The 24558-nt window shown below is 40.6% G+C and overlaps 1 protein-coding gene and 1 pseudogene across 12 annotated transcripts in view; both read right to left on the minus strand.

Moving 5' to 3' along the window:
- Nucleotides 1–1587: 1587 nt before the first annotated feature.
- IL1R1 (interleukin 1 receptor type 1) overlaps nucleotides 1588–24558 on the minus strand; it is a 71656-nt gene continuing 48685 nt past the window's right edge. For 10 of the 12 annotated variants that reach the window (XM_019804867.2, XM_011230936.3, XM_034658954.1 and 7 more), the window contains 10 exons: nucleotides 21915–21981; nucleotides 18947–19181; nucleotides 18649–18838; nucleotides 17120–17288; nucleotides 14851–14916; nucleotides 9663–9780; nucleotides 8759–8910; nucleotides 6429–6569; nucleotides 5529–5696; nucleotides 1588–4818 (listed from right to left, as the gene is read on the minus strand). In XM_019804867.2, coding sequence (XP_019660426.1) covers nucleotides 4400–4818; nucleotides 5529–5696; nucleotides 6429–6569; nucleotides 8759–8910; nucleotides 9663–9780; nucleotides 14851–14916; nucleotides 17120–17288; nucleotides 18649–18838; nucleotides 18947–19181; nucleotides 21915–21975 — 1719 coding nt within the window. In that variant the 5' untranslated portion in view covers nucleotides 21976–21981 and the 3' untranslated portion in view covers nucleotides 1588–4399. Of the gene's footprint in view, nucleotides 4819–5528; nucleotides 5697–6428; nucleotides 6570–8758; nucleotides 8911–9135; nucleotides 9345–9662; nucleotides 9781–12784; nucleotides 13114–14850; nucleotides 14917–17119; nucleotides 17289–18648; nucleotides 18839–18946; nucleotides 19182–21914; nucleotides 21982–24558 lie in introns of those variants that run through there. The other 2 variants (XR_004624822.1, XM_019804899.2) reach the window with 2 other exon arrangements.
- On the minus strand, nucleotides 10967–13015 carry LOC105239712 (annotated as a pseudogene).

A 24558-nucleotide genomic window follows, 5' to 3' on the forward strand; every position in this document is an offset into this window, starting at 1 on the left:
TTGGGATAAATGAATTTTTTTTTGTTTTATCTGATCAAAAGGCAACTTTTTAAAAAATATATCTTGAAATTCTCTCTCAAATGCTGGACAGAGGCTTTCCACATATAAAAACCTTGAAACACAGGAGGTCCTATTTCACAGATGAGAAAACAGAGGCACAAAACCACCAAATGCTTTGTTCTAGCTTCAAAACTGTGACCATGTAGGAATTAATACTCGGGGCTTTTTTCCCACCAGACAGCACCCCGACTGAGAAACATTTCCAAAGACCAAAAACAAACAAAAAGCAAGCAAAGCAAAACCCTACTCTAAGGAAGTTACTTGGTAAAGAGAATAAAAATCCTCATGACCAAAAAAAAACAAAAACAAAAAAAAACCCCACACCACTTTTAAATGGTTTTTTAAATGGTGGTTAGGATTGACTTTTTTTGTTTGCTAAAAAATATGTATTTAACCAAAATCTGGTGAAAAGCTCTCTGAATTTTTCCAGTGAGAAATTCTGTATAGGCAAGTTTTCTGGATAGCTGATCCTGAAATTTTCAGAAATTCTTGCATTTTTTCATTTTTTATGGAAAAATCCTTCAGGAGCGTATGAAATCCCTTTCTTTAGAAACCAGACGTCCCTTAAAGTCCCCCAGGCAGCAGAGGGTCAGTGTGACCGAATGTCAGTCACCGGCCCTCAGTGACACAGAACACAGGCCGGGGCTGATGGGAGGAGGGCTCCTGGCCTCCACATCACACATCTTTCTCTGGGCATTTGCACTTTATTTTTCCAATTGCTTGACTTGCCCCCTCTTGGTGTCAGCTGCCTCTTCTGGTTTGCAGATTCCCTTATGCAATTCCATTCTATTTGCAGATTCTAATATGACCAGGTTTATTCAGAGAATTCTTACTAACCAAGCTCCCATTTCCTGAGGACCCGCTGTAGGCTAGGCGCGGTGCCCGCAGAATATACCTCAACTTTCTAATCCTTGCACAGCTCTACGAAGGAGATATTATACCCATTTTATAGGTGAGGAAACTGGGGCTCAAACAGTTTGTCCAAGTTTGCACACCAAGGAGGAGGCAGGACCTAGAGTGGGCCCTCAGACTCCTGGCTCACCTGCCTCCTGGGGCCTGCTCCCCGGGTGCCACCCCAGCCACCTGCTTGGGAGAAGGGCTGTGAGGTCAGAGCAGAGCAGCGCTGACGGTGCCTGGCTCTCTGATCCCTGGAGTTCGTGAGCATCGCGAGCTTGCCCTGTGGACACCACGTTTGCCCATTTGTTCACTTTCTGGGTCAAAGGAGAACATCAATGGAAAACCCTTTGTAAAATGTGAAAAAGTCCATACAAATGTTGCTCTCTTTTTTGGACTGGTAAAGGATTAATAATTTTAAAAAACCCTCACATTTTAATCCATTTTGGAAGTAAGCAAGCAAGTGGACTGCCGCTGAGGCCACAGGTGGGATTCAGGGCTCACCGGTCGGCTAGTGGCCTCTGAATTCCCCAGGCAGAAGGGGTCTTCACCCTACATCAGAGCTGGGAGTGTGGCTGGGTAAGCCCAGGACCGGGCTGGCACAGAAACAGATTTTCATGAGAATACTCAATACCAGGTTTTGCCAATTTTATTGGAAAATAAGTTCAGTCCATCGATCAGTGATACATGCTGTACATGGACTGATGTTTTATTATATAAAAATACTTGGTATCTGCTCACAATTGTACAAACAAGTTTCTAAAAACCCTTCATTATTAACCAGTAAAAATATAATTTATCAAAAATACCACTGGAAAAAATGGCTCAATACCTTTTCTTTTATCACAAATACACAAAGAGGGGTGGGAGAAGGAAAATACAAATTCTGCTAAGCCAGTTTTCACCACTGGAAGCCAAAGGCTTTGTTGGCAAACTTTCCTTCAAACATTTAGGCTGACAAAAAAATACCACCATCAGATAATGCAGTACAATCTAATTAATGGGGAAGGCTTGAAAGGAAGAGCTTAAAAGAGGTTTTCAGGGAAAACAATAAAACAAAGGAAGTTCCCAGAGAACTAGGAGTGTAGCTCCTTCCTCCGGAATCCTCCCCTGGGAACTGGGAGTGACACGGTGACATGAACTTTCCTGTTGGGGATTCTCCTGGTCCTAGGCAAATCCCTTGATTCTTGTCCCTCCCTAAATTTCAGGTGCAATGCCACTGGTAATTCTTGGTTGTTCTCCCCGCTCCTTACTTTCTGGCCAACTTTGCTGCTAAGTCGAAGTTTTGGAATTCGCTTTCTTGGCACTGCACACGCAAGTGTGTTTTATGGATGACAGATTAAAATCATCCACAACATAGGTGTTAAACATCTGATAGGCCTTTTGGCCATGACAGCCTCACACCCTAGCCCCATGTGCGCTGACAAAAATTAGGCACTTTCTAGAAAAAAAAAAAAAAAAAACAGCAGTTCCAAAACAGTGCTTTTACTCAACGCTGCCGGATCTGATCCAAGAGAAAGCAGGTGGAAAGAGAAGAGGCAGAGCATTTGACTTTCTTGTCTAGCTCTGATCACTGTGGGGGAAGGGAATACACTATATAGGTCAGTGTTCACCCATAACATTATACATTTAAAATATAAAAAACAGAGGGCCTGTCCATGTTCATCGACGTTTAAAATGGGGCAAGTGGCACGTGAACTTGGCTTTGCAGTTTTCAGGGTTTCTCTAGGGACTATCATCAAGTTTTAAAAAATAGTTTCCTGTACCAAAAAACCAATTTGCTTTCATTTCTAATTCATTAAGAAATATTTACCCTTCGGGAAAGAATATATGAAAGCAGAAATATTTTTCACAAACCTAACCATAGTTTTTGTGAATTCCAACACTCAGAAGTTTAGAATTTGGTTTCTTAAATGAAAGCCTTCCTGGACTCAGCCACCATCCTAGAAAACAAGCATTTCTTCTCACAAAAGTGCCGGGGGTAGGGCTGAAGGGGACATTTACTGACCTGAAGTCAAGTGTTCAAGACACTACACTCGGAGCCAGCAACACTGTTGTGAGCCCTAGGTCTGACAGCACTAAGAACATCATTTTTAAAAATAGGTCACTTGCTTTCTCTATAACATTAGGATGATTGCAAAACTGAAATATGATAATCTGTGGACCTTTTTCAACAAGAAAGCCCTACCCAAACCTACCTCAGGTGGGCAAATTACTCGTGAAGGCACCCAGACAAGGAGAGACACACCCACAGCCTCCCCGGCAGAACGGCCTTCTCGCAAAGGGACAGCCAACAGAGTCAGTGCTGTCAGACTGAGAGGGGAGAGCGGGTACGTCAGGGCAGCTTCTGGGGGAAATCTCTTAGAGAAACAGAGTTGGAGTAAATTTCGAATTTCATAAAACTGGAGAAAATTCGAGAAGGCATTCTGGTCAGAGGAGGCAGGAAGGAGAAGCAGAGAAGAGGGAGTACTAGGGGTGGGCGTGAGGGTACCCGAGGCTGACTGGGAATTCACAGAGCAGGACAGTGAGGCGAATGGCTGTGCGGACAGACTGGGGGAATCGGGCTTTGGCTCCCCAACCAGGAGGAGCCCCGCAATAAGAGCAGGGGGAGCTTAGAGCAGCACTTCATGAAGGACAGCTAATCCGCCGGCCAGGTGTGTGACAGAGAGCAGGCAGGAAGTGACCTGGAAGTTGTCCTTCCAAAGAAGCCATGAGTCAAGTGGAACCCAGAAGAGGAAGGTAGGACAGAACGGTCGTTCCAGGCAGGGGGGAAGCATGCAGAGCTGGATCAGGGCTCTGCTACTCCTGTTTCTGAAATTCTCTCTCTCCAGCAGAAAGCTAAGTTTTTTCCAAAAACGTGCAATCCTGAAGAATCCCTTTTTTCACCGAAATTTAAAGAGCTGTGAAATGAAATTCGGTCTTTGGAAACGGACAGCTGTCTGTCGATGTCTGCGGAAAGTGCGAAGCAAATGGAAATTTCTCCAAGAATACTTCTACCCCACTCTGTGAAATACCAGTCTCACTTTGCCGGCAGCACTGCCAAAGGAAGCCAGTGGGGGGGCCAGGGACCGGGCAGTCCCCGGGCTGGGCCACAGCCCCACCTTTGGACTGTAGACAACTTCATAAAACCGTTTATAGATGCTAAATATTTCCTGCTTGTTCTTCCCTCTCATTTGTGGTCCCAGTGCCTGTTCTCAGCAGTTCACACATTTCCGACAGGGCATTGTTGCCTTCTAAAAGGGTTTCCAAGCCCTCGGTTCTGAATTGCGCTGACCTGCTATCGTCACCGCATTCTGCTCCCTTAACAATCCGATTCCAGATGACCTCAGGGATAAGGGATGCTACAGGTGCATTTTATGACTGTAGAGTCAGTGGGCGCACAGCCCAGCCTGCAATGCCACAAGACACAAGTCACCCAAGGAACTCTGGGCCACACTTCTCCCTGCTACCCAAGGGGCACCTGCACCTCCCTCTGCAGCGTTTTCTTCGAGTCTGGCCTTGTGGCCAAGGACAGAAACTGGGGTTTGGATGAAGGTGGCTGCCGCTGGACTGGCATGTGGTATCTGACATTCTTCCAGAACCTTGTCTTTGCAGACTGCGATCCCTCCCTAAAGTCCCCGGACCAGCGTATGGCCCCGTGTTTCTGCTTAATGAATTTAATGGTTTCTGGCATTTTCTCATAGTCTTGGATTTTCTCCAATTCAAGCAGGACAACTTTAATTCCATCCTGAACGAAAGCATTGTACATCGCTATCTGCTCTTCAGAAGAATTCCCCAGGCAGCCCAATCCTGATGCTTCCGGGACCAAAATGATAATCAGTCTTCTGCTTTTCCTTATGTTTTCATTAGTGACCTCAACAATGTCTGAAAAACAAGAAGCACAGCAAAAGTAAAATTTCAATTAATAATTATTCTCTCCCAAACCAAAACCCCATAAGGTTCTTCCCACCCCAACCCTTTTGTCTTCTAATGCCCTTTTTCCCATCCTTTTTAAAAAAGATTTTATTTATTTACATGAGAGAGAGAGAGAGCATGAGCAGAGAGAGAAGCAGACTCCCCACTGAGCAGGGAGCCTGACACAGGGCTCGACCCCAAGACCCTGAGATCATGATCTGAACCGAAGGCAGCCACTTAACCAACTGAGCCGCCCAGGCGCCCCCTTCTTTTTTCTCATCTTAATTAAAATGAAAGAAGCTTCTAGTTTTGTAGACCAGCTCAAAACCTGATCCACAAAAGCTGAATATTTCATTTAGGACTCAGAATACTTCGGGTAGAAATTTTAAAACCTTAAGCCTTTTGATCTCTTCCACTCCTATTTTGCTGTCTCAGTTGTAGAGTAACTATTGGATCTAACTACCCGTGAAGTTTCCCAAAACTAAATAAAACTTAGTTAATACTTGTGCCAGTAAAACACAAGAAAAGTAAGTACTTTGCATTTAATGGATGTGAAAATCATCATCACACACCCACCGAGGAGGTTCTTAAAACTGCCAAAGCTGTATACCTTCTCCGCAGTTCTTCTAGAAAGATGAAACCTAACTTTAGCAATTATTTTTACAATGAAGACTACTCACCTTCCCCAACATAGGCATCCCTTCCATAAATGAACAGTTTATATCCACACTGTTCTTCCAAGACCTCAGGCAAGACTTTAAACACAAAAATATCTGAGTGAGAGGTGGACCCTTCCCCAGGGGTCTTTGGATACAGTATGTATGCATCATAGGTCTTTCCATCTGAAGCTGGAGGGGAAAATGTAAAATACTTAGACCCAAAAGAAAAGGCATTGGGTAAAGTCAGTATCCCGAATGTGCATTTCAGAATGAATTATTAATTTTTGTGTGTGAGAGTACGAATGAGGCAGCAATACTAAAAATACAACTCTTTAAAGTGGTCCTCTCCTAGAAGTTCCTATGTATTGTGTCTTACTGTGAAGTATTCTTATATCACTGAATGGCCCCTCACGTGCAGAGAGTTTTTACCTTTTGGTCTGGGAACTATCCTTAGCTCCCTGGTCTTATCTTCTTCCCTGGTGTCTCAGCCCTGAATTCTATCCATTCTTCCTTTTATGTATCATTGTAGTATTAATTTTTTTTTGCAAGGTTTAAACAGAAGAGAAAGGGAGAGCTTCCCAGATGCATGAAAATCGTCATTTCTTTCCTCTGAAGGCAGACCATAGGGTCACCAATGTCTTAACCAGAACGGGGCAGGGAAATACAAGCTGGATTTGCAAACAAATGCTCTAAATGCCTGTTTATCCCACCGTCATGAACACCAAAGCAGTAACTTGGAAAACAACGCTATTCAGTCTGTTTAGTCCCCAAACTATAATTATTTATAAGAATAACTACTATTCTTGTATATGCCACTTTTCATTTTAAAATGTAAGTAAAAACCCTCTCAGTTATCCTCTACAACTCTTAACTGTCCCCTCTCTCCAAAAAGGAAACATTGCATAGAATACAAAATTGTACCTTTTGGGGGGAGAACATAGCAAGAATCCCTGTACCAAAGCACAATGTCGACCTTGAAGATTTTGTAGATGAAAACAGAGCATGTAATTATCACTGTTAACATGACAAATACACCAATTGTGTGCTTCCTGAAATCAGGCACTATAGCGGAGAAGAAGAAAAAATATATTAGAACGAAAAGAATTGAAAATTTGGACATACCAAGTTAAATATTACCGTCCCAGAGGAACCATTTTTGGGATTAGTCTGCAATTCCAAATCCCAGATAACATTAACCTCTTTGTTACCATCACTTAATAAAGCATGCTAATGTACAAAGCCATCTAGAGTTGATACAGTATAAAACTGAGGTGCACTGTATTAAATTCCCACCTTAATATTACAATACAGTTGACTCTTGAACAACACAGGTTTGAACTGTATGGGTCCCTTTATGGGCAGTTTTCATACAATACAGTTACTGTACATGTATTTTCTCTTCCTTATGATTTTCTTAATAAGATTTTCTTTTTTCTAGCCTACTTTATTGTAAGAATACGGTATTTAATACACATACAAAATATGTGTTAACTGTTTATGTTATCAGTAATGCTTCTGGTCAACAGTAGGCTATCGGTAGTAAAGTTTGGGGGGACTCAGGGTGATACTCGAATTTCTGACTGGGAGTAGAGTGTTGGTGCTTCTAGCTCCCGTTTTGTTCAAGGGTCCGCTGTATACGATAACACAGAAAAAATGCCAAAGCCCATAGGATAGAGCACTTCAGAGTAAAACAAGTCAAAATCACTCAAAAGCCTACAGAAGAGTCAAGTGGGGAAAGCTGAAGTGTGGGGGAAAGGAAAGAAGGGGCTTAAGGATACCATACAGAATGCGTCACTCTTCCACATTCTCCTAGCTTCACTCCCTCCCATGATTACAGTGGAGGCGGGGCAGAAAAGCAAGGGGAAGGAGAGCTAAGGGGGTGTGGTATAGAGAAGAAAGAAGAAAAAAATGCCTTCCAAATGTCAGGGGTCACGGAGGCATCCAGAAAAGAGAATCTCAAAGCTCTATTACTTTAATTTCCCAGTTTGGGTCTTTGATCCATTTGCAGCTGATTTGGGTATGAAATAGGAATCAAGATATATACCATTTTCCAGACCAATATCCAATTGGGCCAATGCATAGTTCACACTGATAGCCTTAATTATGGCAGCTTCACACAAGGATCATGATACCTGTAGTGTCAATCTTCCAGATTTGCTGTTTTTATTCAAGACCACCTTGATTATTCTTGCCCCTTAACATTTCCATATGACTTTTAGAATAAACCGGCCCACAACAACACACCCACACAAACACATACCCATACTTACACAAATACTGTTGGAAGTTTGACTGGAATTGTTTTGAATCTATAGATTGATTTGGGGAGAACTGATATCTTTATAATATGGAGTTTTTCAATCTATGAACATATCTATCTAGACCTACCTATCTAGGTCTTCTCTAATTTATCTCAATGACATTTTTTAGTTTGTATCACGGAGGTCTGAAACAGCCTTTGCCAGATTTATTCCTAAGTATTTGATAATTTTTGACACTGCTGTAAATGTAATATTTTAAATTTAATTTCTCTTTGTTGTTGGTATTTACTGACATACATAGAAATACTATATGTACATATATGTATGTATTTACATATAGAGAGAGACTAGTGATCTTGCTCAATTCATTTACTAATTCTAACAATTTGTCTAAAGGTTTTTAAATTTTCCTCCATGTACACATTCATAAATACCCTATATTTAATTCAACTACAAATAATCAAAATAGTTCACAAATATTTTCAATATTGTGTTTGATCATATAATGGAAGAAAACCAGTAACTTCCGACATCCTCTCTGAAAAGTGGGTATTTAGGATTCCCCTCTACATCCATTATGCTGTCATTTACCTAAAAATATTCGTCAGATACCTATGATATGCCAGATTTAAGTCACTACTAGCTCTGGAAATAGAATGATCGGTAAGATACCTGGTCGGCACTGTCACAGAATTTAAGTCAAGTAAAGAAAACTAATTATGACAGATACTGTGACAGGGACACAGGGTTCTCTGAAAGTATATAACAGGGGCACTAACCTCATTTGCTTGGTCAGAGAGCTTGTTAAGAGCAGGCAAGAGGACAGAAAGCTTCCTAGAAGAAACAGCTCGGCTGACAAGTGAAAGAATAGAACCAGGTTAAGAGGAATCCAAGAGCGTTCCAGGCAGAGGAAACAGCATTGCAGACCTCAAGGTCATAGACTCTTGCAACAATAAACCAAAACTGCATTTCACGTATTCCGTTGTTTACCTGGATGTATTAATTGGATATATGCTGAATTTAAACCCTCTGTATTCTTGGCTACACAGGTAAATGGATGTAGATAAAATCTACTTTCCACTTCTGAAATATTAAGAATGGTGATGATTGTATTCTTTCTTCTTTTTGGAGGATTTTCCACCCTGTTCAAAAGAGAGAGAATAAATGAAGTTGTTTCAGTAAAACTACAACTGAGACACATAGACATGATTCACCTCTTTATTCGCTATATGAATTGTGGCAGAAATGATCACCAGCCCTATGCACAGGGATGATGGTCAGGCTGTTAGCAACGCTGATCTGAGATTTTATAGCCCAAAGACCACTGTCTGTAAAAGACTCAGTAGCAGAGATCAAAGTAAAATTACCAGCTTCCGAGAAGAAAAAGATGGATGTGCATTCTAGTCGCCATGGGAGCACAGAGAAGAATACATGAAACAAGAGGAGACTGGAGCAGGTGACCAAGGAGAATGCTAAGGAGTCAGGAGCTGATCCCAAGAGAGGAAACAGAAAGCCACTAGAGACTTGAGAGGTGCCGTGCCCGATTCTCCGTCCCACTTCATGAGTCTTCCCTAAACTGTTTAAAACACAGAATAACATGAAGGGTAATTCAGGAAAGTTGCTTCATTGGAATGTTGTAAATATTTACCCAAATCCAAGAGAAGGCCTTCCAAGTGGTCCGGAATTTGCATCACAATGACATTTTTTACCTGAAGTGTGTAAGGTCTTATAAATCCTATTTAGCACAGCAAAACTCAGTATGGGCAGCAAAGGGTCAAGGGCTAATCAACTAACTTTTGCTATCCAATTAAACCATCAAGGTTGTCTAAATTTCATGCCATGAATTTAATACCAAAACTTCTCTGTAGCATAAAGTGGCTTTCAGCATACTTACGGTACATAGTCCTCTGCCAGCACTGAGTCCTCTTCGTCAATCAATGACCCATTCCACTTCCAGTAGACATAGTCACTAATGTGGCCGCTGACATTGCAGATCAACTGTAGCTTGGATCCTGCAAAGCAATGCAGTTTTAATCATAGCAATTGACTTTGATCTGATCTATCCAGATTAATAAATGGCCATTGAATAAAAATTTTAAATTATAGAAAAGTACAAAGATAAAGAAAAATTGCCCTTCAACCCACCACGTGGAGATAACCGTGATTAATAACTTCGTGCATCTTATTCCTCATCTTCTCTGTGTACACACGCAATGTTTCTCACACGCAATTGTAAAAATGGCGTGTTACTGTCTACTCTTTGTGAATACTGTATGCTGGGAATTCCAGCTCACGGGATCGGCCTTCCAAAACAGTCTGTCTCATGGCTGTTTAGTATTCCACAATACAGATAACACTATGATTGATGCTTCTCCTATTGCTAAACTCAATTTGTTTCTATTTTTTTCACTATTAGAATTAATATTCTAATGACCATTCTTGTACATCAATATAGTACATATCCTGAAGTACTACTTTGAATCTGGAAATAGAATTAAGAGATATACAAATTTAGGGGCGCCTGGGTGGCACAGCGGTTAAGCGTCTGCCTTCGGCTCAGGGCGTGATCCTGGCGTTATGGGATCGAGCCCCACATCAGGCTCCTCCACTGTGACCCTGCTTCTTCCTCTCCCACTCCCCCTGCTTGTGTTCCCTCTCTCGCTGGCTGTCTCTATCTCTGTCAAATAAATAAATAAAATCTTAAAAAAAAAAGAGATATACAAATTTAAAAAGCCAGCCCCCCTCTCCCAAGTGAGACCATACATATCTACACTTTGTCCAGCCGTGTTGATGAGTGCCTTCTATCCCCCAAGCCCCCAGATTTCAAATATTTTTGGTTATTGCCCAACAAGAGAAGAAAACTTTCCATTTAAATTTTCATGTGTATTTCTTGAAATCATGGTGAATGAATGCGTCTTTTAGAAGTTAAGTATTCATTTGCCTTTAAGAACTGCTTGTTCCGTCTGCTGTCTATTATTTAATTGAGTCTCATATTAACCTCACTGCTGTGTGGGTTTATTCATCCAGGATATTAACTTTTTATAATACATGAAAACGATTCCAAATACCGTTCAGAGTTCACTGCTTTCCTTCTATTTCTGTTTATGGAAATTTTTGGGTGTAGATATTTTTATTTTTTATTTGATCAAATTTCTGTTTTGTCTGTTCTCACAACTTTTTTCTTAAAGCTCTGCCACCAGATCAGGAAAATATCTATGCACATTTCCATTGAGGTATATAAAATATTTTCATTGTTTTACTGGTTTAGTTCTTTACTCTGTCTAGAATACAATTGGGTATGGTGTTAGCAACTGTGAAGGAGAGACTTAACTTAATGCTTTTATCCAAATAGCTGATTGACCACTTCAAAACCACTTATTGAAAAATAATTTGTATGCCACTTTTATCAGAAAACAAATTATTTATTTGGGACTCTCCTGGTTGAGCTGAATGGGTATACTGATGCCAATGGCACCACAATCTTAATTGCTGCAGTTGTAGGGTAAATGTTAGTATCATTTAGAGTTCTTCTTCCCAATATTATTTTAATAATCTCATCATTTTAATCTCCTGGGTGAATTTTAGAACCACTTGCCAACTTTTAAGCCCATTCATATCTTTATTGGAATTCCATTAAAACTATAATTTTCAGAGTTGCTATCTTTACAATTTCCAGTTTTCCATATAAGAAAAAAACATACATTTCTATTACAGTTTTCCTTAAATCGGTGTTTCTCAAGATTCTTTTCATTATTGTTCCCTTTGGAGCCTTTTAAGACGTTTTTATCCTAATGGCCTCCCTTCCCATGAATTTTTAATACCACAGACATACAGTATATCGCTTTAGATTTTTTTCCACTAAGAACCAATTTTCTCTGCATTGGAAACAAGATCACTTCCACTCTTTGTCGATATGTATGCTTTAAGTCTCAATTTTCCTGAAATATAGGTCAGAATTTGTGTTTTTTTCTCCCCTATAAATCCTATATATTTTTGAAAGATTTTGCTAAGAAATTTTATAGACATCTCTACGACATGTTGCAAATGGGGTCTCTTTTCCCATTATGTTTTCTAGCTGGTTATTGCCAAACAAGTTTACCATTTTAGAATATCAATTGTATTCATTTGCTTGCTTTTACAACTATTTTGTTTACTTTAATGAAGTTGGTATAGACAATGTCCATTCAAAACCCATATCCCCAGGCCAAAAAGTAAAAATAAAATAAAAAAGAGCAGTGTTCTATTGTATACACTTCTGCATGAATGACTTTATTAACTACTTATGAAAATCACAAGTTTTCGGGGATCTTCTGACAAGATTTTTCTTTAATCTTAAAATGGTTTCTCTTCAGTAAAGCCATCTTTGGAGTTAGTCCCTATTCTCACCATCTCTACGCCACCTCGACTCCAGCCTGATATTTCTCTTCTGTGGGGCCAGCCCCTCAGATTTTAAAAGCAGATTTAAGTTAAGGAAAGGCCATTTTTCCACAGCTCGGTTCTCCGAGAAACTTCCGTCTCCCACTGAAAGCCACAAGTCCAGGAGGGAGGTAATCACGTGTCAGAACATCAGGGCCAATCGGAAAGCCGTTATGAACACGAGCATCGCAGAGTCTTACCTACTACAAGCCTGAAGACACGCAGTCCTGGCCAAGGCGGCCCCTCTGTGCACACGTATAATTTGTCAAAAGGAGAGGGCAACAGGAAGGGCACCGAGGTTTCATCACCAAACCTCAGCACCAGGAAAACAAATGATAATGACTAACGGACACCAGAATTCAAATCCCCGGATGTCTTAAGGACGTGAGGTGCCAGGCTCCAGTTCCGTCTTGAACGCCCCATGACAAAAGAACTATATTTAAAACTAAAAAAATGATTGAAGGGAAATAAGAAAAAATAAAAATAATATCTAAACTGGTGAAGGAGCCCTTGTTTGTTCCTGATAAGCTTCAATCACATCTTCCTCCATTCCCAGCTCCCTTGGGCTGTGATTATCAGCAATCCTCTGACCTTCGAAGAGAAACCTGAGTGAATTCACTGGAACATCCGGTCTTTGACAGCATGATTCTCTGAGTTTCCTGAGCTGTGTCGTCCACCATCCTCACTTCAAAGTGAATCTCACTGCCACCATGTCCAATGACTCTGAGTTTAATGGACGCTCTTTCCTTCTTATCCCTCAAGTCCCCAGTCGAAGGTTTTGCCTCCTGGTCAGACATAGTGATGATGGCTTCACCCACAGTCTCCTCGGCACAGCAGTGGCCTCAGGGAGGCAGGACCTCGCTCGGGGATTTACAAATCCATCTCTTCCCCACAGCACACCACCGCAGCTGAAGGGACTTCCGCTACACCTAGAACATTAATTTTATATCTGGCCAATTACTAATATATTAATTCTAACTTCTCCCCAGTAATTCTCTTGAGAGTAATATATACATTATATGATCTGAAATAATAACAAAGTCCTTTTCTCCCTTACAGTAAGCATACCTTGGTTCTTTTATGTATGATTGTATCAAGTGGGCACTTCTAGAATATGTTAAGTAATGCTGGTTATTTGGGCATCTTTGCCTTGAGGGTCTATGCCTGTAGGACATCTAACACTACCGTGGTTCACCACTAAGAATGTGAGTGACTACTGGATTGAATCGATGTTATTTATTAAGTTTAAGAAGCATCCCCCAGCTCCTATCTTTCTCAGTCATTTCACTGCTAATTGGTACTGCATCTCAGCAAATGCCTGCTCGACACCCTTCAGCATCATCATACGACAGGGGGATGTGTGCACCTGGTCAACATGATACATTAAAAAACATATATAAAATATATAAAATAATTGTTTCCTAATATGAAGCTATTTTTTTAGATTTGGAGATCAGTGTCACCTGAACTTCAGAGCTCTAAATGTACACCACTAGAATATGAATTGTTCCCAGAAGCTATGGCCAACAGGGCAAAAAGTGGTTCTTGGGGAGAGGGCAAGAAATTCGTAGATATCGCAATGCTTTGTGGCCGTGCCAAGTGCCATGGTACATCAAGAGATATACAATAGGTCTGTGGCATTAAAACTGAAGAAGGGAAGAGGATTGGGGGAGGGAAATGCCTTTTTAGGCTCTAAAGGGGAGCATTAATGAGGGGAAAAAAGAGGGCTGAGGAACACTGCTCTAGATTCTATTGGCCTATATTTAATTGTGAGTTGTCACATCTTTGTTGGTTTACGTCTAGGAATGTCTTTATATTACCTTCCACTGTGAATAACAACTTGGCCAAGTACAGAATCCGTTGGTCACAAACTTTTACTTCTAAACTCTGTATAGCTATTCGCTGTCTTCATGCACTGACTTTTACAGAAGAGAACTTTGCACGCCAGCCTGGCTTTTGATCCTCTGAGATGAAAATCTATTTTTATGTTTGGACCAGTGGTTTTCAAGAGAATTTTCAGTGACGGCAGAAATGTTCTATATTTGTGCTAATACAGTAGTCACTGGTCACATATGGCTAGTAAGCCCTTGAAGTACGGCTAATGTGCCTGAAGAACTAATTTTTAATTGAACTAAATTAGTTAATTCACTTAATTTAAATTTACACGTACATAGCCGCATGTGGCTAATGGCTACTGTATTGTATAGCGTAGGTCTAGATGCTTATAGGATTATGTCTTTGTTCTTGAAATAAAAAATTTTCACTCGTCTTAATGGTCATTCTAGAAAAATACTTTTCCTTTTGGGTCTGTTATCTTACCCTTCAGTCTAAAAGCTTAGCTCTGGTCTTAAGAAATCCATCCCGTGCCCATCAGATAAATTACATTTCTCATTTCTAGTGCTGTTGAACTTAGCCTGTGGCTGATGTTTTCATGGGTAATAAGCATCCATAGGAAAGCAAGGGGGGAAAAATCAGACATGGCTAGATTTCTGCTAAGAGAGGCAGGAAATCCAAAGGAACATTTAAAGACATAATTTGTGCTACTTTCTCACTAATTCTAGATCTATTCAGTAAATGGTTTCGGTTATGTGCAGTAAAGGGAGAGTTTATCTTAATCTTGAGTTCAAAATAATGATTTCAGCATAGCGTGATGGGAACCCACTTACCCAGACCTGCTTCCATTGTCTCATTAGCTGGACTCACAATTACGGGCCTCACAGGCTTGTATTCTTCTGAAAGACAAACATCCGCAGGGCTTCTTAGTCTCTCACAGATCAGAATCTCAAAGGATGACAACAGTAAAACGTACGAAGATACACCACATGGCAGCTGGCCAGCTATTCCCCCCGACTGCCCAAAGCATATGTGGCAGGAGACAGAAGGCAAGAGGTGAAGGGAGAAGACCAATGCCGAGGTTATACAGCTAAACCATGAATGCCTCCTGCCAAGCCTGGGCCCCGCTCAACCCATCGAGCTTGGTGCTACAAACACACCCAACACCAGGACTCCAGACAGGTGCGTCCCTCGAAGCGAATCAGGAGCAACAGGACAGCTGTGGAAAAGGACTTCCGCGGATGAAGCATTAAGCGGACAAACCATCGGGCACTAGACCCGCTTGGATTTAGTAATTGTAGTAATGACCCAAGAGTGGAACGCCAAGCGATTTGACAGAATTTATTTAAAAGGGCAGAAGAGAAATTCATCTGAGTTTTATTTACAAGAAGATTGACTTCAAAGGTCCATCTGTGGCCAAGGCTGAAAAACTATGAACTAGAACGCCCAGTATATTCCACCATAGTCAAAAAAAAAAAAAAAAAAAAAAAAAAAAAAAAAAGAAAAAGAAAGAGTAAGCTCCATCAGGGCAGGATCTTGTCTCTTTTGTTCCCTAATGTATACCTAGCACAGTGCCTGACATATAGTAGATGCTTAATTAATATTTTTGGATCTGTTTTACAAAAACAAAATATGACCTCTTCTCTGATGAAGTATATTATTTCTATAAAAGGGATCAGAAAAGAAGACAGAGTATTTAAACCACATTTGACCTATTAAAAAAAATTCCTGGTTCTCTCTAAAATTCTGTCTGCTGGTCTGGTTGCTGTATGTCAAGAAATACAAACCAGAGCTACCCCATGGCAAGAGAGAGGCTTCTAAAAACTCAGGATGGTTGTGATCTAAGGATTGTTGAAGATTGTAATTCACTGATGCTTGTAGGACCTGGGCAAGGAATTCATTTTGATTCAAGAAAATTAATGTTTGAAAAATATAAATTCTGAGAGAATTGAGAAAACTTAGCTATATGTAGGGTGATCATATTTGGGGTTTACCTGAGACAATCCCCATTTATGCCTGATGCCCCAACATTACTAATAAGGCCCCTTTAACTTTTAAAATCCTGGTTAAAGTAACTCTTCTTTCATTACTGAAAGCTTACAAAATCTACTATTTACAGAAAGGCTGAGCATTCTGCCCATCGCCAGGTAATTTGTAGGAGTGCATTTTCTTGTAAAATAGCTTTTAAGGTGAAGCATAGTTTGTTTGTTTTTTTTTAGGTCCAAGATGTTTATTTTATTTTATTTTAATATGATTTCAGGTACATAAACAGCTGTCCTCCACCAGACAAACAATGGGCAGGGCTCAAAAAAAATCTCAAACTGCAAACCCCCCAAGTATCACGTGATTGACTTCAAAGTTCAATTCCCCCCTCTCTTCCAACTCATTTCCAGGATGAATTTTCAAAGGCAATGTCATTTTTGGGGGAAAAAAAAAGTCACACATTTACATAGTTAATAGAGAACTGAACGCCTCAGGAAGATTTACAAGAATAATTATCTACGCCTATTTATTCCTCCACTGTTTTGGACCAGGCACATGATCACAAGCAGAGCATACTTGATCTCTAATCTCCCCAGCAACCTTGGAAGGTTGGATCATCTTACAGAGGTGGAAACAGGCTGAGAGAGGGAAAGTAACGGAGCTAACAAGAAACTAACAGTAGGTAGAGTGCGCTCTGGGAATGCAACGTATTCCAAGGCCCATTAGCGTCCAACCCAACAAGATCAAGTCAATGTTTTTTACTGCTGGACACTCAGGCTTCCAAGCGAAAGTGCTCAGAACTGCCCTTCCTCGTACACCAGTCACAGGGAACCCCAGAGCGCTCTGGAAGAACCATCTATAGCCATGGCAAAGAACAAGCCTCTCACTTCGGTTGGAAACCATAGCTCTTACTGTCTGTCTAATTAGCACTGCATCTGAAGCAGGAATGCAAAACATGTACATAGTATTAGCCATAAAAAAACTAAAGCTATGCGACCTTTAGCAAGTCATCAAGCTTCTCTTGGGTTTTGTTCCTCCCTGAACAATGAAGGTAATATTAGAATCACGGTTTCTGGGCCTTCCCATATTCAAACTCCTAGGACTGGAGCTAGAACTCACCTATAGTTATCAGTTCTATCACCCGGGTAATACGATATCGCTTTCCCAAGTACGTGTAGAATGTTCCACAAGTATATTTCCCCTCATGCGCTGCAGTCACGTTTGCTATGATGAGTCTATCCGTCACTCCAGTAAAGTTTATATTGTCAAGAAGTAGAGGTTTGCAATCCTAGAGGGAGAGGGAGGAAGCATTAAGACCAAGTAATGATTTTCCCGCCTACCAGCTAAAGAAACTCCGTTTTTTCTCATTGGCAAACGTTTTATGCGTGTGATGTTTATACATATATGAACGGAAAACCTCAGGAACATTTACAAGAATAATCTTCATACACCTGTTTATTTCTCCTCTGTTTTGCAGCAGACACATGATCACAAGCTGAACACATGTATGAATATATATGACAATGTTCCCTGCATACAAGTTTTAATATAGTATTTTTTTGGCAATAGTCCCAATTATATTCCTAGGATATTAAATCTTTATGCCTAGGAGCTTTGCACTTTGAAGACAAGTGAAGACAAATTTACTTTGCAAGAAAAACGTGTTTGAGGACAGATGCTAAAGCCATAGTTTCTTAGTAACACTGTACTTCTTTTCCACATTGATAGTATTTATTTTGTATTTCTTAACCTCTACAAGATGATTCCCCATGTAAGTTCCAACAAACTAGGTAGATCAAAGTTACCAAAACATGATGTGTTCCACAGAATGCTAGCCAATCCACTCTTAAGACAGTTACTTAAACCACTCAGTTGTTTAAGGACCACTTAATATTTTTAATAAAACAAAAAAACAATATATTTTATAATAAATATATTATATTTATCATATTATTATACATTATTACATATTTTATATATTTAATTTAATAATTTAATATTTTAATAATTTAATATTTTAATATACATGATATATATTATATGCTATATATAATATAATTATATAATTATTATAATATATTATAATAATATATTATATGATTATATTATATAATTATATATTATATATATTATATATTATCTCAAAAACCTTAAATTTATAATCAGCCTTATCTTTAAATAGCTTTTATTTCAACTATCCTCTTCTCAACTTTATCTTATTAAATAAAAGTAACAGAAAGTAAGACTTTCATTTAACTGAAAATTGAAGTGTGCCTGGGTGGCTCAGTTGGTTAAGCGTCTGCCTTCGGCTCAGGTCATGATTCCAGGGTCCTGGAATCAAGCCGCGCATCGGGCTCCCTGCTCAGCAGAGAGCCTGCTTCTCCCTCTCCCTCTGCTGCTCCCCCTGCTTGTGCACTCCCTCTCTCTCTCTCTGTCAAATAAATAAAATCTTTTACAAAAATTTTAAAAAACTGCAAATTAAATGTACGCAGTCTCACAACTTTAAAAATATTTCTATTCAGTGTCACCATGCAAAAGCAAACAATACGTCAAATGAAAAAGTACTCTGCAGATTTACCCTATTGTCTAGGACAGAAAACGATTTTATTTGCTGGAAAAGTAAAATGTCATATTTAACATAAAATTACCTTATGCCACTGTATTTCGGGTAAGCCATTTTTTTCATCTTTAAAAAACTCCATATAAGGACACACAAGTTGTCCATCTGCAGCAACAGGTAGTTTCTGTGTAAATATAGCTTCTGTGTTGTAACATAAGTTAGGTTCATGCTGTACAAACTTAATAGTGATTTTAACTTTGAGGCAGTAAGTTGAATTCCTAAAATAAACCAAAATAGGTGAATTCAGCACAATTAAAGATGTTTCTGTCCTTAACTACTGCAGGCACACAGAACACGTGTCTGCAACATATTGATTCCTTTCTTACCTTACGGCGCAATAGTAATGTCCTGAATCCTCCAACTTGGCAGGAACAAACCAAAGTTTATCTTCGTGCTGGTGAATCCTGGAGTCTACTTCCATAGATACAGGAGTCTTGCCGTCATTTTTATACCAAATTATAGTGCCTTTCCTTTCATTTGGGTTAAGAAGACATGAATGAACATCAATTTCATATGCAGATGAAACTAAAATTATTCGTTCTGCACGTTCCTCACATATGTCTTTAAAAGGGAAAAAGAGAAAGGAATTTCTGTGAGAAATCCATCCATGTTTTTTAATGTAATATCGACATTTAAACACATCAATTATAAAATACATCAATTCATATTATATATGAGTTTTAACAACTTTACAATTAAAAGCATCATCTTGGAAGTCTGAAAGATTTATATTCAAATCCAGTCGTGGCACTTACTATCTGTGTGCCCTTGAGAAAGTTATTTAACCTCTCTCATCCCCTCTTTATTCATCTAAAAATTGATGCTAATGTAGCATGAGAGAGACCTGCTTCAGTACAAAATGGACTAGATTTGCCTTCCCACCTGAATGATTGCAAAAACGGATGAAGTATATGAAACAATATTCAAGACATTGAACATCAAGGAACAAAGGACAGAAATACCAGAAAGATGGAAAACAAAGTAGGTGAGCCATACAATTTTCCCAAATTACTGCCTAGAGAAAGATTCTAGGTCATGACATTGCAAGGAGGAAAAACAGGCAAAGCCCAGGATTCTCTCTGAATGGAGAGGTTAGAGCTGGAAATCCAGGTAAACCACGAGTTTGCAAGACAGAGTAGCAAAGGGATTAGAGCTGTATAGATAGAGAGAGAGAGTGAGTTGGGGAGATCTATACGGTCTCCCTCAAGGTTTCAGCTGAGCACCACATGTAAGAAAACAACCCAAGGCCAGAGTGAGAATTGCCAGAAGGATTAGAGTGAATATTGACTAGAGCACATACTGCTGTTCTCAACAGCTAGAATGGAAAACCTCATTAATCATGGAACGTCAGGTAGGGTACCCAGAGGGTTTGACCCTGTAGATGGGGCAAATTAGGCCTAAAATAAGCCCTTTTCTGATCATGACTAATAAAACTTAAAAGCAAAACCTGAAAGGATCAACTATTTCCAAATGACAACCCTGTGGCAGAACAGTTCAAGAACACTTTTAGTAATACAAAAATACCCAGCACCTGAAATGGTAAAATCTACAATGTCTAGCATTCAATCAAAAATTACTAGGTGTGCAAAGAAATGGGGCAATACAATCAATGATAAGAAGAAAATAATCATGGTGCCTGGGTGGCTCAGTCAGTTGAGTGCCCGCCTTTGGCTCGGATCATGATCTCAGGGTCCTGGGATCGAGCCCGGCATCAGTCTCCCCTCTCAGTGGGAAGTCTGCTTCTCCCTCTCTCTCTGTCCCTCCCCCCAACTTGTGCTCACACTCTTTCTCTCTCTCTCTCTAAAATAAATAAATAAAATCTTCTAAAAAAAGAAGAAAATAATCAATCAAAATTGACCTGGAAATGACCCAGATGACAGAATTAATACATTGAAAATTAAATTAGCCATTACTACTGTGTTCCATTTGTTCAAGATACTAGATCAAACATGTTGAGTAGAGACATAAAAGAGATTTTTTTAAAACTTAAATTTCTAGTAATGAAAACTACAATATTGACTTAAAAATACATTGGATATGATTAATGGCAGATTTGAAACTACAGAAAAAAAGATTAATGAACATCAAGCCATAGCATTATTAAATCTCTTTAAAGATAATTGAACATTTAAAACAAACATAAAAAAGTATTGTGAGATTTATAACATATAAAGAAGTAAAATGTATAGGAACAATTAGACAAATTTTGAGAAGGGAGAAATAGATGTATATTGTTGTAAGTTTTTTAGAGTATATGTGAAATAGTATAGTATCACTTGAAAGTAGACAGCAGTAAGTTAAAGATGGATACCATAAGCCTGAGAGCAGTTATTTTAAAGAAAACACGCTATTAGTATAAGCCAGACAAAGGAGATAAAGTGAATTATGATATATGGATGGCAAAAAAGCACATGAAAAGAAGTTCATTATCATTAAGAAATGGAATTAAAACTACAAACCGATATTACTCCTTTCAGTACTAAAATTGAAGAGGTTGACAATATCAGGTGTTGGTGAAATGTGGAACTTTCATTCACTGCTGGTGAGGTATAAAATGGTACAACTGCTTGGAAGACACTTTAGTAGGTCCTTAAAAAGTTTAATATAAGCTTACCATATGACCCAACCATTCCCCTCTCAGGTATTCCCTTAAGAGGAATGAAAATATACGTCCATTCAAAGACCCGAATGCTACCTTTTGTAGCACCTTTACTCTGAATAGTCAAGAACTAGAAACGCTGAAATGTCCATCAAATGTGAATGGATTATTAAATGGTGATATACCCATGCAATAGACAACTACCATGTAATAAAATAATAACTATCGATTTATACAATATGAATGGACCTCAAAATAATTATGCTGCCTGAAAGAAGCCAGACTAAAAAAAACAAAAACAAAAAAACAAAGAACTATCTCTTGATGGCTCTCAGCTGTGGGTTCATAATGACTACATTTAACGCCTCTTCTGAATGAAAGCCAGGATCTCCTATCACACTCTTCAATCAGCAACAAAGTCGGAGGAGGCCTGGCTTTGACATTGGAAGCCTGGATTTTAGCTCCTGCTCTGACACTAGCTAGGCGAGCTTGGGCTCTTAGCCTCACTGTGCCTCAGTTTCCCAATCCGTAAATGAGAGAATGTACAGTACAGTTCTGTGATAAGGAGGCTGGCTGTTCTGGGATTCAACAGAAACAGGTGAGGAAAAGAAATAACTCCGTCAGGGAAGGTACTTCATGTGTTCTAAGTAATAGGTTTCTCAGCAGACAAGAACACGAGGAAATGCTTAACTTACCGGCTTCCAGAGAAGGAATCAGTACAGCTATGAGACAAACAAGCCTGAGTAACACTTTCATATTCTCCTGGAAAAGAAAGGAATGTATGTGAAACAAAAATAAAAACGCTACTATTCCAGAAAACTCTCCAAAACCATATAAACTAACTCCCACCTGCCTCATCCCCAAGTCACAATGATGGGTTAGTCTCCCTACATCAACATGATCCTGCTTCTGGTCAGAATTGGGGACCTACCTCACAGCAGTAAGACTACATTCCTTAAATATCCTGTAATTCTGACATTTTATTCACGTAAATTGGCCTTCTCCCAAGTTCACCCAGATGAATTGTGTTATTATCATATTTACTTTTAAACTATACTTAGATTATTAAAATAAGAAGTCCAGCAGCCTGGCTTCTTGGCTCTTTCTGTAACTGTGTGGGTGTGTGTTTTAAGGCTCCATGACAGAGAGGCAGAAAATAAAGGGTTAAAATATTTCCCAATGGCCAGTTCCAGGCCAATCAACTACTCGTGTTAGTTTATCTGAAACAATACAAAGACACCAGGAAATGAAGTGAACAGTGCCAGCTGTTAGTTCATGCAATTACAAGACCTGACTTGTGTGATTACTAAGCATGGGAGAAGAAATGGAAGGTGCCAGGGCTAGTTTTATACTTGAGATTATATCTCAAGATATAATTCTGAATTAATTACGGGGAAATGCTGATTCGTTATAAGAGCAGGGCTATGGCCTGCCACAGCAGGGCAGTGTGATGTTGGACACAACGCCTCCCAGGGCCTCAGTTCCCTCATACGTACCAGTGGGCGCGGAGTCAGATGATCACTGAGCCATTCCCACTCTGACAGACTATAAAACATGGAAGCCAAGCCCCCAGGTCCAGGTTTTGCTTCACCTGCCCCGGAAATGCTTTGAGAAAAAGCAGGGGAGAGGATGGCTCCTTCCTTTCAACAGGGGAACTTCTGAAGCCATATCAGTCCCCAGAACCTTAGGGCAAGGGGATCAGCTTCAGGCCATGAGATGGGGTTAGGGTCATGTGTCCAAGGAAGGACAGTGGAAGGGAGGGAGGTGAAGATACACCCGAGACTAAACTAACCATGCCCCTGACAAAAATCAACACAAACCCCGCCAGATCCCCCAAACAACATAGAAATCCCAAAGATGATGGCCAACCTGACTAGACTTGCACTGCCAATAGTTGAAAGGGGGGCCAAGTGAGGAAGTCTCTCAACAGCATCTGTGTTCTGCTATATGCCAGGCAGAGTGCTAATGCCAGAGACCCCCCTCCCCAAAAATGAAATAAAGTAATTAAACAAGAAGCCGTGCTTCAAGATGGCCACAATTTGGGCATAAGCCCCATGTGATCACAGATGTGTCCCACACACCCTGTCAAGGGTGCATGGGATCAAAGCTCAGCCTCCATGCTTCAGTTCCCCATTTGACAAGATGGGGATGATGCAAGCAGTATTTGTTGTTGACAGCTACTGAGGGTGAAATGATTTGTCACGTGTGAGGGGTGTAGAAACATCTGGCACATGGTCATCTTCAAATGTTAGCTATTATAATCACCCCCATGCTGATGACAAGTACAAGTTTTGGTGAAATGTTTCCAGCTATCCATTCATCTCTTTATTCGTTCACTGCTGAATTCAACAATCGGATACTGGCTATCTACCACACGCCTGCATCGACACGTGGCCCTGGGAACAAGCAGGAGTAACGACCCAGGCTCTGGCTCAAGCAGCTCACCGGCCAGCGGGGAAGGCGGGAGGGTCCGCAGAGCTCTCCGCCAATGCAGGGGTGTCTATGGGGAGAGGAATGCCCAGGGCCCTAACTCAGCCTGGACGAGGGCTCCTGGATGGAGGGTCACCGGAACGTCATGAGGTGGTGGGGGGCACCTAGAGGAGACCAGTCCCATGCAGGTCTGGAGCATAACCAAACGTGGGAGGCCAACAAGCAGAGCTGAGGAGACTGCCAGGGCCCACAACACATAGAACCAGGCTGCAGAGTGGGGACCGCAACTTGCCGGTGGCAACAAAGAGAACCACTTGAAGGGGTTAAGCTGCAGCGTGGTGGACAGTCAGATTTCATAGAAATCTTGGCTCCCATGTGGAATATAAACCGGAGACACAAGGGTAGGCAGGGAGAGCAGATGGCTGTGAAAGGGGGCCCAGATGAGAGAGGATGTGGCCGTGAGCCAGCCAGCAGTGAAGGACAGACAGAAAGAGGGTGTATCTAAGACTCGCTCCGAGGCCAGCAAGAGGAGGGGGTCTGGGGTGCAGCAGCCCAGATTCACTCAGACGGGGACCGGCGAGGGCCGGGCCAGGTAAGAGGGACAGGTTCCAGAACCCACAGACAGCCCGAGGAGATGCCCAAAGGGTGTCACTCACGGTACCGCTGGGCATGGGTCTGCTGGTCAGCAGTGTTGCCTCCAGCAGAAATTGAGAATCCAAGTGTCAGCTGAAAGCTGAGTGAAATGGACACAGGGCTGGAATGTGCTGGAACTGGACAGCACACAGTGTATTGGGAGCCATCGGCACACAGGTCATACCCGTAGTGATTGGTAAGTGACCCTGGGAAAGTGGGTGAGCAGTGGCCCTCGGTGCGGCCACAGACCCCTTCAGAAATCAGATAAAACCATGC

The sequence above is a fragment of the Ailuropoda melanoleuca genome, chromosome 4 (genome assembly GCF_002007445.2).
Source record: "Ailuropoda melanoleuca isolate Jingjing chromosome 4, ASM200744v2, whole genome shotgun sequence".
NCBI classification, from domain to species: Eukaryota; Metazoa; Chordata; class Mammalia; order Carnivora; family Ursidae; genus Ailuropoda; species Ailuropoda melanoleuca.